At 49.7% G+C, this 20,429-nt stretch overlaps 1 protein-coding gene across 4 annotated transcripts in view; it reads left to right on the forward strand.

Annotated features, from left to right (window-relative positions):
- The window catches only part of HTT (huntingtin), a 399,016-nt gene that overhangs the window by 157,599 nt on the left and 220,988 nt on the right, over nucleotides 1–20,429 (forward strand). For all 4 annotated transcript variants that reach the window (XM_075346836.1, XM_075346838.1, XM_075346839.1 and 1 more), the window contains 4 exons: nucleotides 13,137–13,234; nucleotides 14,207–14,346; nucleotides 14,575–14,638; nucleotides 15,620–15,720. In XM_075346836.1, the coding sequence (XP_075202951.1) occupies nucleotides 13,137–13,234; nucleotides 14,207–14,346; nucleotides 14,575–14,638; nucleotides 15,620–15,720 (403 nt within the window). The remainder of the gene's footprint in view (nucleotides 1–13,136; nucleotides 13,235–14,206; nucleotides 14,347–14,574; nucleotides 14,639–15,619; nucleotides 15,721–20,429) is intronic.

Genomic DNA, 20,429 nt, shown 5'->3' on the forward strand with positions numbered 1-20,429 from the left:
ATATTCTCCTAGATGACTAGTCTACAGCAGCAAAAAAGCAAGGGTGCCAAGGCACAGGCTTTCTAAGCTGCTCATATTGCATGTGCTGAAGTGCTCAATTGTACTTTATGCTTGTATGCTATACATTGCACTGTACGGTCGCTATTCTCGGCTATATGCTCCTAGATGGCTAGACTACAGCAGCAAAAAAGCAACACAGGCTTACTATGCTGCTTTTACTGCATGTGATACTGTTCCACCTGTGAACCCTGTCCATGGACAGGGACGGTGTTGCAGTTTCGGCTGAAAGATTGTCATGGGATAATGACTTGCAGTCCAGACAGGCCATGGGCAATCTTGATCATTGCTCCCTGGCCACCCTCATTTGGAACAAAATCAGTGCTCCGGGGGGGTCCCAGGCATTCCAGGGTGAAGGCTCTGACACGGACGACAGTCCCAGACAGCCTAAGCGAGCTCGCTGGCAGCGGCACTCGGCCTCATCACTAGTCAGGGTCACAGCAGAGGACTCTCTGTATGATGAGGCAGACGTAGCTGATCAGGACTTTGATCCTGACACCGCTCTCAATCCGGATACACCGGATGGTGACGCCATGGTGACTGATCTTATAGCGTCCAGCAATGGCATGTTGGATATCTCTCCCCCAGCTCCTTCAGTGGAGGAGTCAGCTTCCCAGCAGGAGAAATCCCATTTCAGTATCTCAAGCGTACATTGAGTACTTTTCTGGCCACGCTGACTTCAGAGAAGCAGTGCAGAATCACCACGCTTACCAGATAAGCGTTTCTCCAAATGTATTAAGGATACATGTTATCCCTTTCCCCCTGACGTGGTCAGGCGCTGGACCCAGGGTCCAAAGGTGGATCCCCCAATCTCCAGGCTTGCGGCTAGATCCATAGTTGCAGTGGAGATGGGACTTCACTTAAAGATGCCATTGACAGACAGATGGACCTCTGGTTGAAATCTGTCTATGAAGCTATCGGCGTGTCGGTTGCTCCGGCATTCGCAGCCGTATGGGCACTCTAAGCTATGTCAGCTGGTCTTGCGCAGCTGGTCTTGAGCACAGGTACATCTGTGCCGCAGGTAGCGTCCTTATCCTCGCAATGTCTGCATTGCGACTTACCCTATTAATGCTGTCCGAGAGAGACAGTCGAGGTTTCGGTCCTTCTCAGGCTCGGGCAGGTCCAAATTGTCCTAGTCCAAAAGGGCTCAAAAGGCTCAGAGGGGCTCAGATTCCAGGCGGGCCCAATCACGCCCAAGGAAGGCAGCCAGAGGAACCGCTTCCAAGGCGGTCTCCTCATGACTTTAAGCTCTCTCTCTCCGCATCCGCGGTTGGTGGCAGACTCTCTCGCCTTGGCGACATTTAGCTGCCACAGGTCACAGACCGGTGGGTGAGAGACATTGTGTCTCACGTGTACAGGATAGAGTTCTGTTCTCGGCCTCCGGCTCGATTCTTCAGAACTTCCCCACCTACCCACCGAGCCGATGCTCTTCTGCAGGCAGAAGGAGTGGTAATTCCTGTTCCTCTTCAGGAACAAGACACGGTTTTTCCTCCAATCTGATTGTGGGGGACCTAAAACTGCTCAACAAGCACGTGAAGGCCAGGCGGTTCCGGATGGCATCCCTCCGCTCCGTCATTGCATCAATGTCTCAAGGAGATTTCCTAGCATCAATAGACACAGGATGCTTATCTCCACGTGCCGATTGCTCCAGAGCACCAACGTTTGCTACGTTTCGTTATTGAAGACGAGCATCTTCAGTTCGTAACCCTGCCCTTCGGTCTGGCGACAGCCCTACGGGTTTTCACCAAGTTCAGGGCAGCAGTGGGAGCAGTCCTGCACTCTCAGGGTCACTCGGTGATCCTTCCTTGGACGGTTGACTGGTCAAGGCACCCTCTCAAGAGGCATGCCAACACAGCCTGAGCGTAGCGCTGGAGACTCTCCAGAGTTTCGGGTGGATCATCAACTTCTCAAGGTTAAATCTGACACCGACCCAATCGCTGACATATCTGGGCATGGAGTGTCACGCTCCCTCAGCGATAGTGAAGCTTCCTCTGGACACGTTCACTACAGACGGGGGTGCAGTCTCTCCTTCACGGCCAGTCACACCCCTTAACACGACTCATGCAGAGGCAGTCACTTTCGCGCAGTTTCATCTGCGTCCACTCCAATGTGGCATTCTTTGCCAATGGGATGGGAAGTCGACGTCCCTGGAAGGAACGTCCCCCTTCTCAGACGGTCAAGGACTCTCTTCAGAGGAGTCCATCCTTCAAATCAATGTGCTGGAAATCTGGGCAGTGTATCTTGCCCTGCAAGCCTTCCAGCCGTGGCTGGAAAGCACACACATCCGAATTCAGTCGGACAACTCCACAGCGGTGGCGTACATCTACCACCAAGGCGGAACACGCAGTCGGCAAGCCTCCCAGGAAGTCCGGCGGAGTCTGATGGGGGTGGAAGACAGAGCATCCACCATATCCGCAGTTCACATCCCGGGCGCAGAAAACTGGGAAGCAGACTTCCTCAGTTGCCAGGGTATGGACGCAGGGGAAGGGTATCTTCACCCGGACGGTTTTCAGGAAATCTGTCAACGCTGGGGGATGCTGAACGTCGACCTAATAGCGTCTCGGCACAACAACAAGGTTCCGATTTTCATGGCGCGGTATCACGATCAAAGAGCTCTGGCGGCAGACGCCTTAGTTCAGGTTTGGTCGCAGTTCCAGCTACCTATGTGTTTCCCCCTCTGACACTGCTGCCCAGAGGGCTACGCAACATCAGGTCCGTTTGCCGCCGCGCCATCCTCATCGCCACAGACTGGCCGAGGAGGTCGTAGTCCCCGGATCTGTGGCATCTCACGGTCTGCCAACCGTGGGCACTACCAGCCCGGCCAGACTTACTGTCCCAAGGGCCGTTTTTTCCATCTGAATTCTACGGCCCTGAACCTGACGGTATGGCCTTTGAGTCCTGAATCCTAGCGTCTTCAGGATTATCTCAGGACGTCATTGCCACCATGAGACAGACTAGAAAACCGACGTCTGCCAAGATCTACCACAGGATGTGGAGGATATTCTTCTCTTAATGCTCTGCTCAGGGAGTGTCTCCCTGCCCATTTGCATTCCCTACTTTTCCTTTCCTCCTGCAATCTGGTTTGGAAAAAGGTTGTCACTCGGCTCCCTCAAAGGACAAGTCTCAGCGCTATCTGTCTTCTTCAGAAGCGCCTAGCACCACTTCCTCAGGTACACACGTTCCTGCAGGAGGTTTGTCACATTGTCCCTCTGTACAAACGGCCGTTGGACCCATGGGATCTGAACAGGGTACTAATTGCTCTCCAGAAGCCGCCCTTCGAGCCTCTGAGAGATGTTTCACTCTCTCGACTTTCCCAGAAAGAGGCCTTTCTGGTAGCGGTCACGTCTCTTAGGAGAGTGTCCGAGCTAGCAGCGCTGTCATCCAAAAGCTTCCTTCCTGGTGTTTCACCAAGGCAAGGCAGTGCTGCGCCCGATTCCGGAGTTCTCCCTAAGGTGGTATCCCCCTTTCATCTCAATCAGGATATCTCCTTACCTTCCTTTTGCCTCATCCATTTCATCGATATGAAATGGATTTGCATTTGTTGGATCTGGTGAGAGCACTCAGAATCTACATTTCCCGCACGGCGCCTCTGCGCCGCTCGGATGCACTCTCTGTGCTTGTCGCTAATCAGCGTAAAGAGTCGCAGGCTTCCAAATCCACCCTGGCTCGATGGATCAAGGAACCAATTCTTGAAGCCTACTGTTCTGCTGGGCTTCCGGTTCCATCAGGGCTGAAAGCCCATTTTACCAGAGCCGTGGGTGCGCCCTAGGCATTACGGCACCAGGCTACGGCTCAGCAGGTGTGCCAGGCAGCTACCTGGTCGAGTCTGCACACTTTCACCAAGCATTGTCAGGTGCATACCTACGCTTAGGCGGATGCCAGCTTAGGTAGAAGAGTCCTGCAGGCGGCGGTTGCCTCCTTGTAGGGAAGGGCTGTTTTACAGCTCTAACATGAGGTATTTCTTTACCCACCCAGGGACAGCTTTTGGACGTCCCAATCGTCTGGGTCTCCCAATGGAGCGCCGAAGAAGAAGGGAATTTTGTTACTTACCGTAAATTCCTTTTCTTCTAGCTCCTATTGGGAGACCCAGCACCCGCCCTGTTGTCCTTCGGGATTTTTGGTTGTTTTTCGGGTACACATGTTGTTCATGTTGAATGGTTTTCAGTTCTCCGATGTTACTTCGGAGTGAATTTGTTTAAACCAGTTATTAGCTTTCCTCCTTCTTGCTTTTGCACTAAAACTGGTGAGCCAGTGATCCCACTGGGGGTGTATAGCCAGAAGGGGAGGGGCCTTGCACTTTTTAGTGTAGTGCTTTGTGTGGCCTCCGGAGGCAGTACTATACACCCAATCGTCTGGGTCTCCCAATAGGAGCTAGAAGAAAAGGAATTTACGGTAAGTAACAAAATTCCCTTCTTCTGAAGCTGAACCTTTAATAAAATTATTTTGATTTTATTTTAAGAGAACCTGCATGTTTCTTATTACCGTATTTTTCGGTTTATTAGACGCACGCCAAATTTAAAGAGAGAGAAAAAAAAGGGGGGGGGGTTCGTCTTATTATCCGGTGTTGTTTTGCTGGGGGGGCGGAAGCGCTGGTGGAGCAGGGTTACATGAGGCAGGGGCAGTGGTGAAACAGGGCAATGGTGCGGCGGGTGTCCTAGATGCTGTCCCATAGACTGTTGGCAGTGCGGGCTTCAAAGAAATGGCACCCGGAGTCGGCGTGTGTACAGATTGAGCTGTTGGCTCAATAACAAGTAGATATCTCATCTGCGCCTCTCCACCTCCGGGCGCCTTTTTGCTGAAGTCTGCTGCTGGGAAAGCAATGGGCCAGAGGCAGTGCGTGCAGAGGTGAAATCTTGAACCTAAAGCTCCATCTGTGCGCGTGCGTACTCCAGGCGCCATTATTTGAAGCCCTCAAAGCCCACAGCCGCCACAGCACAGCACCTGCAACCCCAGCACAGTGCCCGCAGCATTGCCCCTGCCTCCAGGTACTTCACTCCACCGTCTCCCAGTAAGCTACGTTTGGATTATAAGACGCACCCCTCATTTTCCTCCCAAATGTTTGGGCGGAAAAGTGCGTCTTATAGTCCAAAAAATACGGTATATCTCCTGTTTGGTTTTAATGCTTGTGGAGCAAAAAAAAAAAAAAATTGGGTTTTTGAATTTACTGTAAAATCTTTTTCTCGTTGAATACATTGGGTGACACAGGACGTATACCACTAGGAGTCTCGACACTAGGTGAAAAAAATAGTGTTTCGTATGCCGTCTCCTTAGTCATGAAGCCCACACAGAAGAATACAGCAGCACTCTGTAAGCCCCAAGATATATGCAAACATAGAATTATGAAAAAGGCTTCACTACTGCTATTTGGAATATACTTAGTAAAATGAAGGTCGGTAGCTCATAAATCGGCTAATTCATGTGAGCCCATCAACAGCGACAAGGTGACCCAACTCAGACATAAACATTTCAGTTTAGTGCCAAAAACAATAGAAGAGCACCCGAATTAGAAAAGCTGAAATGAAAAACTGGCAGGATTTAACATGACCTGAATCTGGGAAGAACAACACATAGACCACAAGAAGTGATCACTGGGCAGGAACGCCAGGAATAGGGTGGAAGCCAGGTCTCTGTGTATTCAATGAAAAAGTACAAAAAACAGTCTTCTCATTAATAGCATTGGGGGACAGAAGACTGCGGGATGTCCCAAAGAAGCCAATAGGTGGGAATAAATGGTAAACATATAGACCACGTAGTAGACACCGACCAGCAGTATGTTAGGCCCCAGACTGGTATCGGCAGAAGACATAGAGGGGAAATTTTTCGAACCTGAGGAAAGGTATGGATGGAGATCTATTTGGCATCCTTGCAGGCCTGCAACATAAAGTGCCCAGGTGGCTCTGACCGCTCTTGAGGACTGAACAGTGACCTGATTGTGGAGGTTTGTCCTTCAAGGCTTCCTTGAAGGCTTCCTTAACAGACCTGATTCATATGGAATTGGTGGTCTTGGAGGTTGACAGGCCATTGCATGGCTAGTCAGGAAACTCAAAAAGAGTATAGGAAGAGAATGTCCAGAATGGTCCTAATCAGATCCAGTCTTTGGAGCGAACGCTCATGGGGATGAGGTGGAGATCAGCAAAGAGGATCAGAGGATGATGTCCTTATTGATGGGTAAGGCAAACCGTCTCTGGAAGAAAACATGGCACATGGCGCAAGACCACCAAAAAGGTAGGGAACCATGGGACCTGGCATCGGTAGAGTGGACCAGGTATGAGGCAGCATGGAAAGAGGTTCATGTCAGGGTTACCATTGAGGGCATAATTAGCCAAAATCATCTCGGGAGAATACCCCAGATCTGGAGTTTCTTGGGTCAGAAAATCTGCAGCCTAGTCCAGAGCATATTTGGAACACCGGATTGATCTCTACCATGACCCACTTTTAGAATATGGGGAGCATAGGACGGGGAGGGAAGAAATAGACCAAAGAAAACTCTGTCCATGGAATGACCAAGAGCGTCTACTGCTAGGACCACCTTAGGATCTGGATCTAGTATGTGGCAGGTTCCAAAGAGGGCATAATTAGCCAAAATCATCGGGGGGGGGGGGGGGGGATACCAACTCGCCCAGATCCAGAGTTTCTTGGGTCTGAAAGTTTGCGGTCTAGTTTCCCGTTTCAGGAATGTAAATCACAAGCTTACATCTTGGAACTCCGTCCAGAGAAAAAGTGTGGGTTTCCCAATTGCTGTGGGATTCCTGATGCTCTCCTGCAGATTCAGGTAGGCCACACAGTCTAGTTGAGGTCTGTATTTAAAGCAGGCATCCCTGAGATGGGAGGCCCAGTGAGAGAGACAAAGGAAGGTTCCCGAATACCGTTGGTTGACCTGGAGGTGGTGATTTGTTTTTTTTTTCCTCCTGAGACCCACAAGCCTGGAATAGGGGAGAATAGTTTACGGTGTGTCAAGCCTTCTAGTGGCAGGGTGTATACCCACGGTGCTGTGTCCCCCATTGCTATTCATGAGAAATATTTAATTGTTGAAATATTCATTATCCTCAAAATTATTTATTTCTTTGTCGCTCCATTGGGAGACCCAGACAATTGGGTGTATAGCTTCTGCCTCCGGAGGCCACACAAAGTATTACACTTTAAAAAGTGTAACCCCTCCCCTCTGCCTATACACCCTCCCGTGCATCACGGGCTCCTCAGTTTTATGCTTTGTGTTGAAGGAGGCACACATCCACTCATGCTCCCATTTTAGTCCGCAGCAGCTGCTGATTTTATCGGTTGGAAGAAAAGAGGGCCCCTACAGGGCCCCCGGCATGCTCCCTTCTCACCCCACTAAGTCGGCGGTGCTGTTAAGGTTGAGGTACCCATTGCGGGTACAGAGGCTGGAGCCACATGCCGTTTTCCTTCACCATCCCTTAAAGGCTCTGGGAGAAGTGGGATCCTAACCGCTCATCCATTCACTGGGACCGGGCTCCCTCCGCAGCCCCTGTGGGAATCTGACTGACAGGAGTCTTTGTATCCTCAGGGACAGGGCCCTGCATCTAAAGGTACTCTGTGTCCCCATGGGGACGGTGCATGGAGCGCTTGTTTCACAGACGCTGCAGCAGCTGCTGGTTTTGTGACGACCGGGACTTCCGCGCCGACCGCACCTGTTTGTCGGCCGCGGTATTAAATTTAGTCCCCGGCTTCATTGCGGCCTAGTACCATAACTCCCGCCCCCGGGCCTGCCAGTCAGGGGTAAGGGCGGGACGGTCGACCTGACGTCGGCAGTGAGGGCTGGAGCATACTTTAGGTTTCCTCCCCCCCTCACTGATCACTGTGGGGCACCAGATTCCCGCACTTTACTAGTCGCCGCCCACGGCCCCCTCCTCCCCTGAGAGCTCCGGCAGCCATTTTTACACACATTCTGCCGGTGGAGGATTTCAGGAACGAGCTCTGCAGCTCTGGGAGACCTAAGGCAGGGAATCTGGTGGACACACACCGCTTTGGGCGGTCGGTAAGCCACACCGGTCACCCGGTGCTGGTCCCCCTAGGGTGCCGGAGTATATATATTGGTTGTTTTGCTTTTGGCTATATACCCTCAGTGATCACTCTCATAGGAGACAACAGCATGTCGTCCACAAGGAGCAAGGGCGCTAAGGCAAAGGGGTTTTTTGCAACCTGTACCTCTTGTACAGCTATGTTACCTGCAGGTTCCACCTACCCTCACTGTGAGCAATGCTCGACCCCTGTTGCACTTGCTCAGCCGGAGCCTCGGTCACTAGTGGGCCCCTCGGCTCAGGCAGACCCTCCTGCTTCCCCTGTCCAGGCGGCTGGGACAGAGTGTGCAGTTTTTGCTGAGAAACTTTCTGAGTCGCTTTCACAATCCATGGCTCAGTCTATGGACAAATGGTCTGCCAAGCTACTAGAAGCCTTGCAGTCCAGACCGGTCCTTACACAGGCCCCGGGCACTTTTGGATCAGCGCCTCCAGGCCCCTCTCGGTCGCGCCGCAGCGTGCTCCCGGGGTGGCCCCTAGGTCTCACGTGGAGGACTTCGGCACGGACCACAGTCCCAGACCGGCTAAGCGGGCTCGCTGGGAATCTTCCCCGACTTCCTCACGCTGCTCGGGGTCTCAGCTTGAGGACTCTCTGGAGGACGAGGCGGACGTCGCAGCTCAGGGCTCTGACCCTGACGTTGCTCTCAATCTTGATACACCTGAAGGGGACGCCATAGTAAATGACCTTATAGCGTCCATCAACCAGGTGTTAGATCTATCTCCCCCGCCTCCACTTGTAGAAGAGTCGGCTTCGCAGCAGGAGAAACACCAGTTTAGGTTTCCCAAACGTACACGGAGTGCGTTTTTCGATCACTCTAACTTCAGAGATGCTGTCCAGAAGCACAGAGCATTTCCGGACAAGCGCTTTACTAAGCGCCTTAATGACACACGTTACCCCTTCCCCTCTGACGTAGTTAAGGGTTGGGCTCAATGTCCCAAGGTGGATCCTCCAGTCTGACTGGCGGCTAGATCTGTAGTATCAGTTGCAGATGGCTCATCGCTCAAGGATGCCACTGACAGGCAGATAGAGCTCCTGGTGAAATCCATCTATGAAGCCACAGGCGCGTCTTTTGCCCCGGCCTTTGCAGCCGTGTGGGCACTCCAAGCTATCTCAGCTTGTCTGTCTGAGATTAATGCGGTCACACGTACCTCTGCTCCGCAAGTTGCGTCTTTGACTTCTCAGGCGTCGGCTTTTTCGTCCTACGCCATGAACGCCGTCCTGGACTCTGCTAGCCGTACAGCGGTAGCATCCGCTAATTCGGTGGCAGTCCGCAGGGCCATGTGGCTACGCGAATGGAAGGCAGACTCTGCTTCCAAGAAGTTCTTAACCGGTTTGCCATTTTCAGGCGACCGATTGTTTGGCGAACGATTGGATGAAATTATTAAGGAATGCAAGGGAAAGGACTCGTCCTTACCCCAGTCCAAACCGAAGAGACCTCAACAACGGAAAATACAACAGAGGTTTCGGTCCTTTCGGCCCTCAGCCAAGTCCCAATCCTCCTCGTCCAACAGGCCAGAGAAGGGCCAGAGGAACTCTTATGCGTGGTGGTCTAAGTCACGCTCCCAAAAAAACGCCGGAGGCACTGCCTCCAAGGCGGCCTCCTCATGACTTTCGGCCTCCCCGAACCGCATCCTCGATCGGTGGCAGGCTCTCCCGCTTTTGCGACGCCTGGTGGCCACATGTCCAAGACCGATGGGTGAGAGACATTCTGTCTCACGGTTACAGGATAGAGTTCAGCTCTCGTCCTCCGACTCGTTTCTTCAGAACATCTCCGCCCCCATCTCGGGCCGGCGCACTTTTTCAGGCTGTGGGCGTTCTGAAGTCAGAAGGAGTGGTGATTCCCGTTCCCCCTCAGGAACATGGTCACGGCTTCTACTCCAACTTGTTCGTGGTGCCAAAGGACGGATCATTCCGTCCCGTTCTGGACCTCAAGCTGCTCAACAGGCATGTGAGCACCAGAAGGTTTCGGATGGAATCTCTCCGCTCGGTCATCGCCTCGATGTCACAAGGAGACTTCCTAGCATCAATCGACATCAAGGATGCTTATCTCCATGTGCCGATCGCACCCGAGCATCAACGCTTCCTGCGTTTCGCCATCGGGGACGAACACCTTCAGTTCGTGGCACTGCCTTTCGGCCTGGCGACAGCCCCACGGGTCTTCACCAAGGTCATGGCATCCGTTGTGGCGGTCCTACACTCTCAGGGCCACTCGGTGATCCCTTACTTAGACGATCTCATAGTCAGGGCACCCTCCCGGGTGGCGTGTCAACACAGCCTGACCGTCGCTCTGGAGACTCTCCAGCGTTTCGGGTGGATCATCAACTTCCCAAAGTCCAAGTTGACACCGACCCAATCACTGACTTACCTCGGGATGGAGTTTCATACTCACTCAGCGGTAGTCAAGCTACCGCTGGACAAACAGCTTTCGCTGCAGACAGGGGTGCACTCTCTTCTTCGGGGTCAGTCACACCCCTTGAGGCGCCTCATGCACTTCCTGGGGAAGATGGTGGCAGCAATGGAGGCAGTGCCCTTCGCGCAGTTCCATCTGTGCCCACTCCAATGGGACATTCTCCGCAAATGGGACAGGAGGTCGACGTCCCTCGACAGGAACGTCTCTCTTTCCCTTGCAGCCAAAACCTCTCTTCAGTGGTGGCTTCTTCCCACTTCTCTATCGCAGGGAAAATCCTTCCTGCCCCCATCCTGGGCTGTGGTCACGACGGACGCGAGCCTGTCAGGGTGGGGAGCGGTTTATCTCCACCACAGGGCTCAGGGAACCTGGACTCCGACAGAGTCCTCCCTTCAGATCAATGTTCTGGAGATAAGGGCAGTGTATCTAGCCCTAAAGGCGTTCCATCGGTGGCTGGAGGGCAGGCAGATCTGCATACAGTCGGACAACGCCACGGCGGTCGCGCACATCAACCACCAGGGCGGCACGCGCAGCCGTCAAGCCTTCCAGGAAGTCCGGCGGATTCTGCTGTGGGCGGAGGCCACAGCCTCCACCATCTCCGCAGTTCACATCCCGGGCGTAGAAAACTGGGAAGCAGACTTTCTCAGTCGTCAGGGCATGGATGCGGGGGAATGGTCTCTTCACCCAGACGTGTTTCGAGAGATCTGTCGCCGCTGGGGAACGCCGGACGTCGATCTCATGGCGTCATGGCACAACAACAAGGTCCCGGCCTTCATGGCACGGTCTCAAGATCACAGAGCTCTGGCGGCGGACGCGTTAGTTCAGGATTGGTCGCAGTTTCGACTCCCTTATGTGTTTCCTCCTCTGGCGATGTTGCCCAGAGTGTTACGCAAGATCAGATCCGACTGTCGTCGCGCCATTCTCGTCGCTCCAGATTGGCCGAGGCGGTCGTGGTACCCGGATCTGTGGCATCTCACGCTGGGTCAGCCGTGGGCGCTTCCAGACCGCACAGACCTGCTGTCACAAGGGCCGTTTTTCCATCTGAATTCTGCGGCCCTCAACCTGACTGTGTGGCCATTGAGTCCTGGCTCCTAGCGTCGTCTGGTTTATCGCAGGATGTCATTGCTACTATGAGACAGGCCAGGAAACCAACGTCCGCCAAGATCTATTACAGGTCGTGGCGGATCTTCTTGTCCTGGTGCTCTGATAAGGGTTTTACTCCCTGGCCTTTTGCCTTACCCATTTTTCTTTCATTCCTTCAATCCGGAATGGACAAGGGTTTGTCACTCGGCTCTCTCAAGGGACAAGTATCGGCGCTCTCAGTATTTTTTCAAAAGCGCCTGGCAAGGCTTCCGCAGGTCCGCACGTTCCTGCAGGGAGTTTGCCACATAGTTCCACCCTACAAGCGTCCGCTGGAACCCTGGGACCTTAACAGGGTGTTAATGGCTCTTCAAAAACCACCTTTTGAGCCGCTGCGGGATGTCTCTTTATCACGTCTTTCGCAGAAGGTGGTTTTTCTTGTGGCAATTACCTCACTCCGAAGAGTGTCGGAGCTTGCAGCGCTGTCATGCAAATCCCCTTTCCTGGTTTTTCACCAGGACAAGGTGGTTCTGCGTCCTATCCCGGAGTTTCTCCCTAAGGTGGTATCTCCTTTTCATCTCAATCAGGAGATCTCCTTACCGTCATTTTGCCCTCATCCAGTTCACCAGTGTGAAAAGGATTTGCATTCATTAGATCTAGTAAGAGCCCTCCGGCTCTACGTGTCTCGCACGGCGCCCCTGCGCCGTTCAGATGCGCTCTTTGTCCTGGTCGCTGGCCAGCGTAAGGGTTCGCAGGCTTCCAAGTCAACTTTGGCTCGGTGGATCAAGGAACCGATTCTTGAAGCCTACCGTTCTTCGGGGCTTCCTCTTCCTTCGGAGCTGAAAGCCCATTCTACCAGAGCCGTGGGTGCGTCCTGGGCATTGCGACACCGGGCTACGGCTCAGCAGGTGTGTCAGGCGGCTACCTGGTCTAGTCTGCACACCTTCACAAAACACTATCAGGTGCATACCTATGCTTCGGCAGATGCCAGTCTAGGTAGGCGAGTCCTTCAGGCGGCAGTTGCCCACCTGTAGGAAGGGGTCGTTTTTCGGCTCTCTGTTATTGAGGTATCCTTTTACCCACCCAGGGACTGCTTTTGGACGTCCCAATTGTCTGGGTCTCCCAATGGAGCGACAAAGAAGAAGGGAATTTTGTTTACTTACCGTAAATTCCTTTTCTTCTAGCTCCTATTGGGAGACCCAGCACCCGCCCCTGTTTCCTTCGGGCTGGTTGTTCTTTTGTGTACACATGTTGTTCATGTTGAATTGTTCCTTGGTTCATGGTTTTCAGTTCTCCGAACATCCTTCGGATCGAATTTATCTTAGACCAATTTATAAGTTTCCTCCTTCCTGCTTTTGCACCAAAACTGAGGAGCCCGTGATGCACGGGAGGGTGTATAGGCAGAGGGGAGGGGTTACACTTTTTAAAGTGTAATACTTTGTGTGGCCTCCGGAGGCAGAAGCTATACACCCAATTGTCTGGGTCTCCCAATAGGAGCTAGAAGAAAAGGAATTTACGGTAAGTAAACAAAATTCCCTTCTTTATTTTTATATAGGGAATAATTTCTCCGTGGAAGATTGCATTCCTCTATTGCAAAAATCCCTTAAAGATGAATCATCCGTTACCTGCAAGATGGCTTGTGCTGCAGTCAGGGTGAGTGAATATTTTATCTAAAATGGGATTTTGTCACTAATTTAACTACTTCCATACTGCCCATAGATAAACATATGGGCGATCCGCATATTAATCCACTGGTAAGTTGTAAACTTTCATTGCAGAAAAGGCGGCTGCATGAGAATGTGCGACTGCAGGAATGGGGGAGACGGCTATCTGACACAGCCGGACTCCCCAAAGAGAAAGCCAGAGATTGTTTGTTTATTACCATCACTGCCTTTCTAATCGCACTATACTTGGCACTAAACAAGCTTTGTGTATACAGTACCGCTATCAGCACTTCCTCCTCCGATCCAAGTGATCATGTTCCAGAAGGGAGCAGGAGCTGCTGGGTCCTAGGAGACTTGGTCAGCTCTGCTCTGCAGGCAGGAAGCTGAATTTCCCCTATAACTGGGCAAATATACAAGCCCCAGTTACAGGGGAAATCGGCTGTAAATAAATGTATTGCAATGCCCCCCAATGGTCATTTTATGATTTTATGGGGTGGGGGCCCAATATTTGAAATAAAATGGCCTGGTCTGAAACTGGGTAAATATCAGCAGAGGCTATAGCACCAGCTAGACCAGTGTTTCCCAAACGCCAGTCCTCAGGGCCTCCAATAAGTCATGTTTTCAGGATTTCCTTACTATTGAACAGCTGAATGAATCATTATCAAGGCAAAACCTGTGCTATATTAAGGAAATCCTGAAAACATGACCTGTTGGGGGTCGTGAGGACTGGAGTTTGGGAACCACTGAGCTAGATGATCCACCATGACTGAACAGGAGCTCCCCATTTGTGGACTGCCTGGGTGAGAGGCCCTGGTGTCATTGTAATTTGCATACAGCACACTCCTATTTCGGAGGCCGTTCAGTGGTTGTGTTCACACTTTTAGACTTAATAAATGGGTTTGTCTTTACCATAGAGTTTATTTGCCTTTTTAAATTTCCGATTCTTTTTTTTATTTTCCAGCATTGCATCTCCAGTCTGTGTTGCAGCACATTCAGCGAGTTCGGATTACAGCTGATGATAGATCTGCTCACACTTAAAAACAGCTCCTATTGGCTGGTGAGGACGGAGCTACTGGAAACCCTCGCAGAAATTGATTTCCGGTAAGAAAAAGATCATCATCACCCCCCCTAAAAAATGAATAAAATTGTTTTTATATACTGTCCTAAAGTCTTTGTGACAATCGCTCCATAGCCACGGTCTCCGGCATCCTTGGCGTTCCCAATGATTTGACCCCCAGTGAGATGTATTTTATTTCCTATCCTTTCAGTATGTGATCAGTTTTGCCCTTGTTGCGGCAAACGTCATTTATTCAGCTTTTCTTCCTGCAGATTAGTTAATTTCTTGGAAGGTCGAGCAGAAGGATTGCATAGAGGTGCCCACTTCTATACTGGGGTACGTATTGCAATTCTTTGATATTTGATTAGTGAATAGGGATTATGGGGTTATGTAAGATTATGGGGACAGTGGTTTAATTTAGGAAAAACTTTTATTTTATAAACTTCTTGTACGTTTACTTTTTGTTTTGTAAGCCTTGTGTGACTGAGCAGAGCTGATTGTGGTGTGTGTGTGTGTGTGTGTGTGTGTGTGTGTGTGTGTGTGTGTGTGTGTGTGTGTGTGTGTGTGTGTGTGTGTGTGTGTGTGTGTGTGATGTATGGACGGCACAGTGGCTTAGTGGTTAGCACTGCAGTCTTGCAGAGCTGGGGTCCTAGGTTCAAATCCCACCACGGACATCTGCAACCGATAGGGACTTTACATTGTGAGGCCCACTGGGGACAGTGCAAGTGTTTCCATGTAAAAAATCTATCATATGCTGGTAATTACATACTACTGTGGATTTTTACAATTGTGCTACTATAGGTGGTTCTATACATTATTGCAGTATATATGGTCATATGTGCCCACCAGAGTCTTGGATCATATTTTCTGTAAACCGGATACGGGTCTTTTTTACTATCATTTGGAGTGTCCATGATTATATTTATATGTACATGATTATGCAATTGGATCCTGGCGGACATGTTATGCCTATGGCTTTTTAAATGTTTTTAATTTGTCATTGTGTGTCTTGAAGCAATTTTTCGGTGTGGAGACATGTGTCTCGTGCTTTGGGTTTTTTGTTAATGTAATAAAATTTATATTTATTGATTAATATTGTGGTGATCCCGTTTTTGGTATACTCCTTTCCCTTTTTTTTTGCCCACTGGGGACAGTATTGCTAATGTATGTAAAGTGCTGTGGAATTAGCAGCACTATAGAAATGAATAAATATTATATTATTATTATGTGGTGCAGACGGCTTCTATCTGTAGCTCTACAAGTCACAGATTGTCTCCTTTCATCATGGTTATACTCTCCCCTTTGTCTGTGTTGCAGTTGCTTCACCTTCAGGAGCGGGTATTAAACGGAGTCATCATAAGCCTTCTAGGAGATGAAGACGCCCGGGTCAGACATGTAGCTGTCGCCTCATTAGTTCGGTAAGTATTACATAGGATTGGATAGTCTTTTTTTTTTTAATTCTAAAGCCCCTATATACAGTACAGACCAAAAGTTTAGACACACATCATTCAATGAGTTTTCATTATCTTCATGACTCTGAAAATTGTAGATTCACATTGAAGGCATCAAAACTATGAATTAACACATGTGGAATGAAATACTTAACAAAAAAGTGTGTAACAACTGAAAATATGTCTTATATTCTAGGTTCTTCACAGTAGCCACCTTTTGCTTTGATTACTGCTTTGCACACTCTTGGCATTCTCTTGATGAGCTTCAAGAGGTAGTCACCGGAAATGGTTTTCAAACAGTCTTGAAGGAGTTCCCACAGATGCTTAGCACTTGTTGGCCCTTTTGCCTTCACTCTGCGGTCTAGCTCACCCCAAACCATCTCGATTGGGTTCAGGTCTGGTGACTGTAGAGACCAGGTCATCTGACGTAGCACCCCATCACTCTCCTTCTTAGTCAAATAGCCCTTACACAGCCTGGAGGTGTGTTTGGGGTCATTGTCCTGTTGAAAAATAAATGACTGTCCAACTAAGCGCAAACCGGATGGAATAGCACGCCGCTGCAAGATGCTGTGGTAGCCATGCTGGTTCAGTATGCCTTCAATTTTGAATAAATCCCCAACAGTGTCACCAGCAAAGCACCCCCACACCATCACACCTCCTCCTCCATGCTTCACGGTGGGAACCAGCCATGTAGAGATGTAGAGTCCTTCCGTATATATCTATCTATCTATCTATCGGGGCCTTAATTAGAAAAGACTAAGAAGAGCTTTTTTCTGCTTAAACGTATTGATGTTTCCATGTTGCCGTTTCCATGTTTATATTACTGTATATACTGGAGTATAAGCCGACCCGAGTGTAAGCCGAGGCCCCTAATTTTACAACAAAAGACTTGGAAACCTTATTGACTTGAGTATAAGCCTCGGTGGGAAACGCAGCAGCAACTGGAAAATTTAAAAAATAAAAATATCTAACAATAAAATGTAATGTGCCCATATTGTCCCTTGTAGTAATGTGCCCCATCCTTGTGCCCCATTAGTAATGTGCCCATCCTTTACTAATGTGCTCTTCAGTAATGTGTCCCATGCTTTAGTAATGTTTTAATTCCGTTCCTGCGGTGTCCTTACCTGCTTCGTGCAGTCCACAGGCACATAGACCCCTTTGGTGATCTCGTCCGGTGCTGGGAGACGCCGCTGCAGGCTCCTGTCATGGCTTTACTGCAGTTGAATGCTTTGCGGCGCCGTAAAGCATTCAACTGCAGTAAAACTATGACTGCAGCGGCGGCCCTGTGCACAGGACACGATCAATGAGGGGTGCTTCTTGCAGTCCGCAGGCACATAGACCCTTCGATGATTTTGTCTGGGTCACGGGGCTGCCACCGTCATGGTTGTACTACATTTGAATGCTTTGCGCCACCACAAAGCATTCAACTTCAGTAAAGCCATGACGACAGCCTGCAGTGGCGGCTCCGGGCATCGGACGAGATCTCCAAGGGTAGATAAGACCTATAAAAGACCACTGAAACTCATATTCAAAAACAATAATTTTTATTATTGAGAATTATAAAAACATTACAAAGGATAATATCAATGGGGGGAGGGGAAAGGTTTGGGAAAGAAAAGAGAGCAGTGTGTAATTAATCCTGATTTGATCACCCAGTAATTGTACAGGAAAATAATGTAATACAGTACATGGATTGGAAAATAAAATTCATGACATGGGCAACAATACTATGTATTGAATCAAATGTCAGTATAAATTATTTGCCTATTACATATCAAAAATGATCAGTACAAAAATTTGATTAGTTCCTCATAAAGCTTGGAACGAAATACCTATGTAGCTACAATGCAATTGTCCTCACCACAGGGAATATGGTAAGCATTTAGTTAAATATAAAGTGCCTAGTGCTCTCTATTAGACCTCAATTCCTATGGGACAAAGACAGCTCATCACTCGATTTTTAATCACTGTATTTCCAAGAGGGTGAGCTATAGTTGGTTGCAACTACTCATATGGATTGCACAAAACTCCAAAATCCATGTAGCTTAAAATGAAGATTTCCTCTCCACACAAGTTCACCACGTAAGGTGACAGGCAAGACACATATAATTTATGTAATTGATCGCGTTGATGATTGTAGGTGAGAGGTAATGCTGGTATAAGTAATACATGCACATGCCCCTCCAGGGGCTAGGGCATGCAGTGGTGTATCCTAAAGGTATAAAACATTCAGCAAAAGACCGCTCATCCCCAAAACATCAGCATCGATCATGAATCAGCATATACAATGTCCTAATTGTCATCCATGAAGGATGAAGATGTACGGACTATTGTCAATAAAGGTATATGATCGAAATATCCACCACAAGATTACAGCAATTCATATCAGCCTATAATAGGCAATCATGCCTGCCTTAACAAAATTTCCATATAATGCACCCAATAGATAGAAGTGCTTGATGGTATATTATGAAACTTGAGGAGAGAAGTTACTTACATATCAATCACTGGGGACCACTGGGAGGCTTCCCAACGCGCGTTTCGCCGTCTTTATCAAGGGAAACATGAAATATGGTTTTCTGTCTTTTGAGAGATCTCCAAGGGGACTAAGTGCCTGTGGACTGCAAGAAGCAGGTAAGGACACCACAGGAATGGACGACAGGTGAGAAGAATTTTTATATGGGAACCTCACTCGAGTATAAGCCAAGGGGGGGCGATTTCAGCATAAATAAATGGGCTGAAAAACTCGTCTTATACTCGAGTGTATACGTTATGCCCTAAACATGTATGTGCAATGGGCTTTTAATTTTTGTAATAATCTTTTTCATTTTATGCTGTTGCTGGATTTTCTTGCTTTGTATTTGCTGTTTAAGGCTATGTGCGCACTTACCGGATTTTGCCGCGGATTTTTTGCGGTTTTGCTGCATGTTTCGCTGCAGAAAATGTTCATAACATCTCTGCAGTGAATCACCAGCAAATCCTATGGGCAAAAAGAATCCTGTGTGCACTAGGCGGAATTTGACAGCTGCATGTTTTGCTGCGGGATTCCCGCAGCAAAAACAATTGCATGTCAATTCTTTTCCGCACGTCGCTGCGGGATTTCACTCCATTGACTCCAATGTTAATCGTGAAATCCCGCAGGGAATAACGCAGGAAGCAAATTCTGTGCGGTTCACTGCGTTTTCCTGCGTTATTCCCTGCGGTATTTCGCGGTTTACCTGCGGTAATGTACATCGCCTGTCTGCGGTTTTGCAGGGAAGTGATGTCATTACAGGAAGAGGAAGCGGAGCAGAGAGTAAACACACACACACACAGACATATAGAACACACATAGAAAGAAAACGGAAATATAGAAAACAAAGAACGTGGGCTCCGCTGCATATTTACCTTCCAGCCGAGGTAAGCACACAGCAGCGGTCCGGTATTCTCAGGCTGGGGAGGGCGAGGGGCAGGGGTAATGTCCCCCGCCTCATTCCCCCTCCCGCAGCCGAGAATATCAGCCGCAGCTGCCCCGGCACTGTCACATGCATTATGCGGCAGCACCGGCGTGTCCCCGGCTCTTCTTGCTGCCGTGTAGCAGTGGCAGCAAGGTAATACAAGGGGTTAATGGTGGTGGATCACCACCATTAACTCCAGGCTTGATCATTGCAGCGTCTATGAGACAGCTGACATGATCAACCCGTAAGTAAAGTGAATAAAACACAGACACCGAAAAATCCTTTATTTTAAATAAAACAAACAAGCCTCGTTCACCATTTTATTAACCCCTCCCGAAACAAAGCTCCGGCGTAATCCACAGGTCCGGCGTCCTGCGCTGCTTACATCCAGCCGCGACTGTCACAGACACAGCGCTGAATGAATGCAGCAGACAGCAGAGGTAATTACCGGTCATTTCCCACGGCCGGTAATGTGAACTCACTGCCGACCGTGGGAAATGTAGCGATCTATCTATCCTTCTATCTATCTATCTATCTATCTATCTATCTACTATCTCAGAATTAAATGACTTTCTTTGTCGCTCCATTGGGAGACCCAGACAATTGGGGTGTATAGCTATGCCTCCAGAGGCCACACAAAGTATTACACTAAAAGTGTAAAGCCCCTCCCCTTCTGCCTATACACCCCCCGTGCTCCCACGGGCTCCTCAGTTTGGTTTTCATGCTTTGTGCGAAGGAGGCAGACATGCACGCATAGCTCCACAGCTTAGTCAGCAGCAGCTGCTGACTATGTCGGATGGAAGAAAAGAGGGCCCATAACAGGGCCCCCAGCATGCTCCCTTCTCACCCCACTCTTGTCGGCGGTGTTGTTAAGGTTGAGGTATCCATTGCGGGTACGGAGGCTGGAGCCCACATGCTGTTTTCCTTCCCCATCCCCTTTAGGGCTCTGGGTGAAGTGGGATCCTAATCGGTCTCCAGGCACTGAGACCGTGCTCCATCCACAGCTCCTGGGGACTCTGCTGGATAAGGAGCCGAGTATCGTCAGGGACAAGGCCCTGCTATTTTAAGGTACTCTGTGTCCCCGTGGGGACCGCGCACAGAAACACTCCAGCATTGCTGGGTGTGTTAGTGCGCCGGGGACCGCAGCGCTGACCGCGCTTGTGCCATCACACACTGCAGCGTGCTGGGTGTGTTAGTTTATGGGAACTACCGCGCTGACCGCCGCTGCCATTTTTACAC

The sequence above is a fragment of the Anomaloglossus baeobatrachus genome, chromosome 1 (genome assembly GCF_048569485.1).
Source record: "Anomaloglossus baeobatrachus isolate aAnoBae1 chromosome 1, aAnoBae1.hap1, whole genome shotgun sequence".
Classification (NCBI taxonomy): Eukaryota; Metazoa; Chordata; class Amphibia; order Anura; family Aromobatidae; genus Anomaloglossus; species Anomaloglossus baeobatrachus.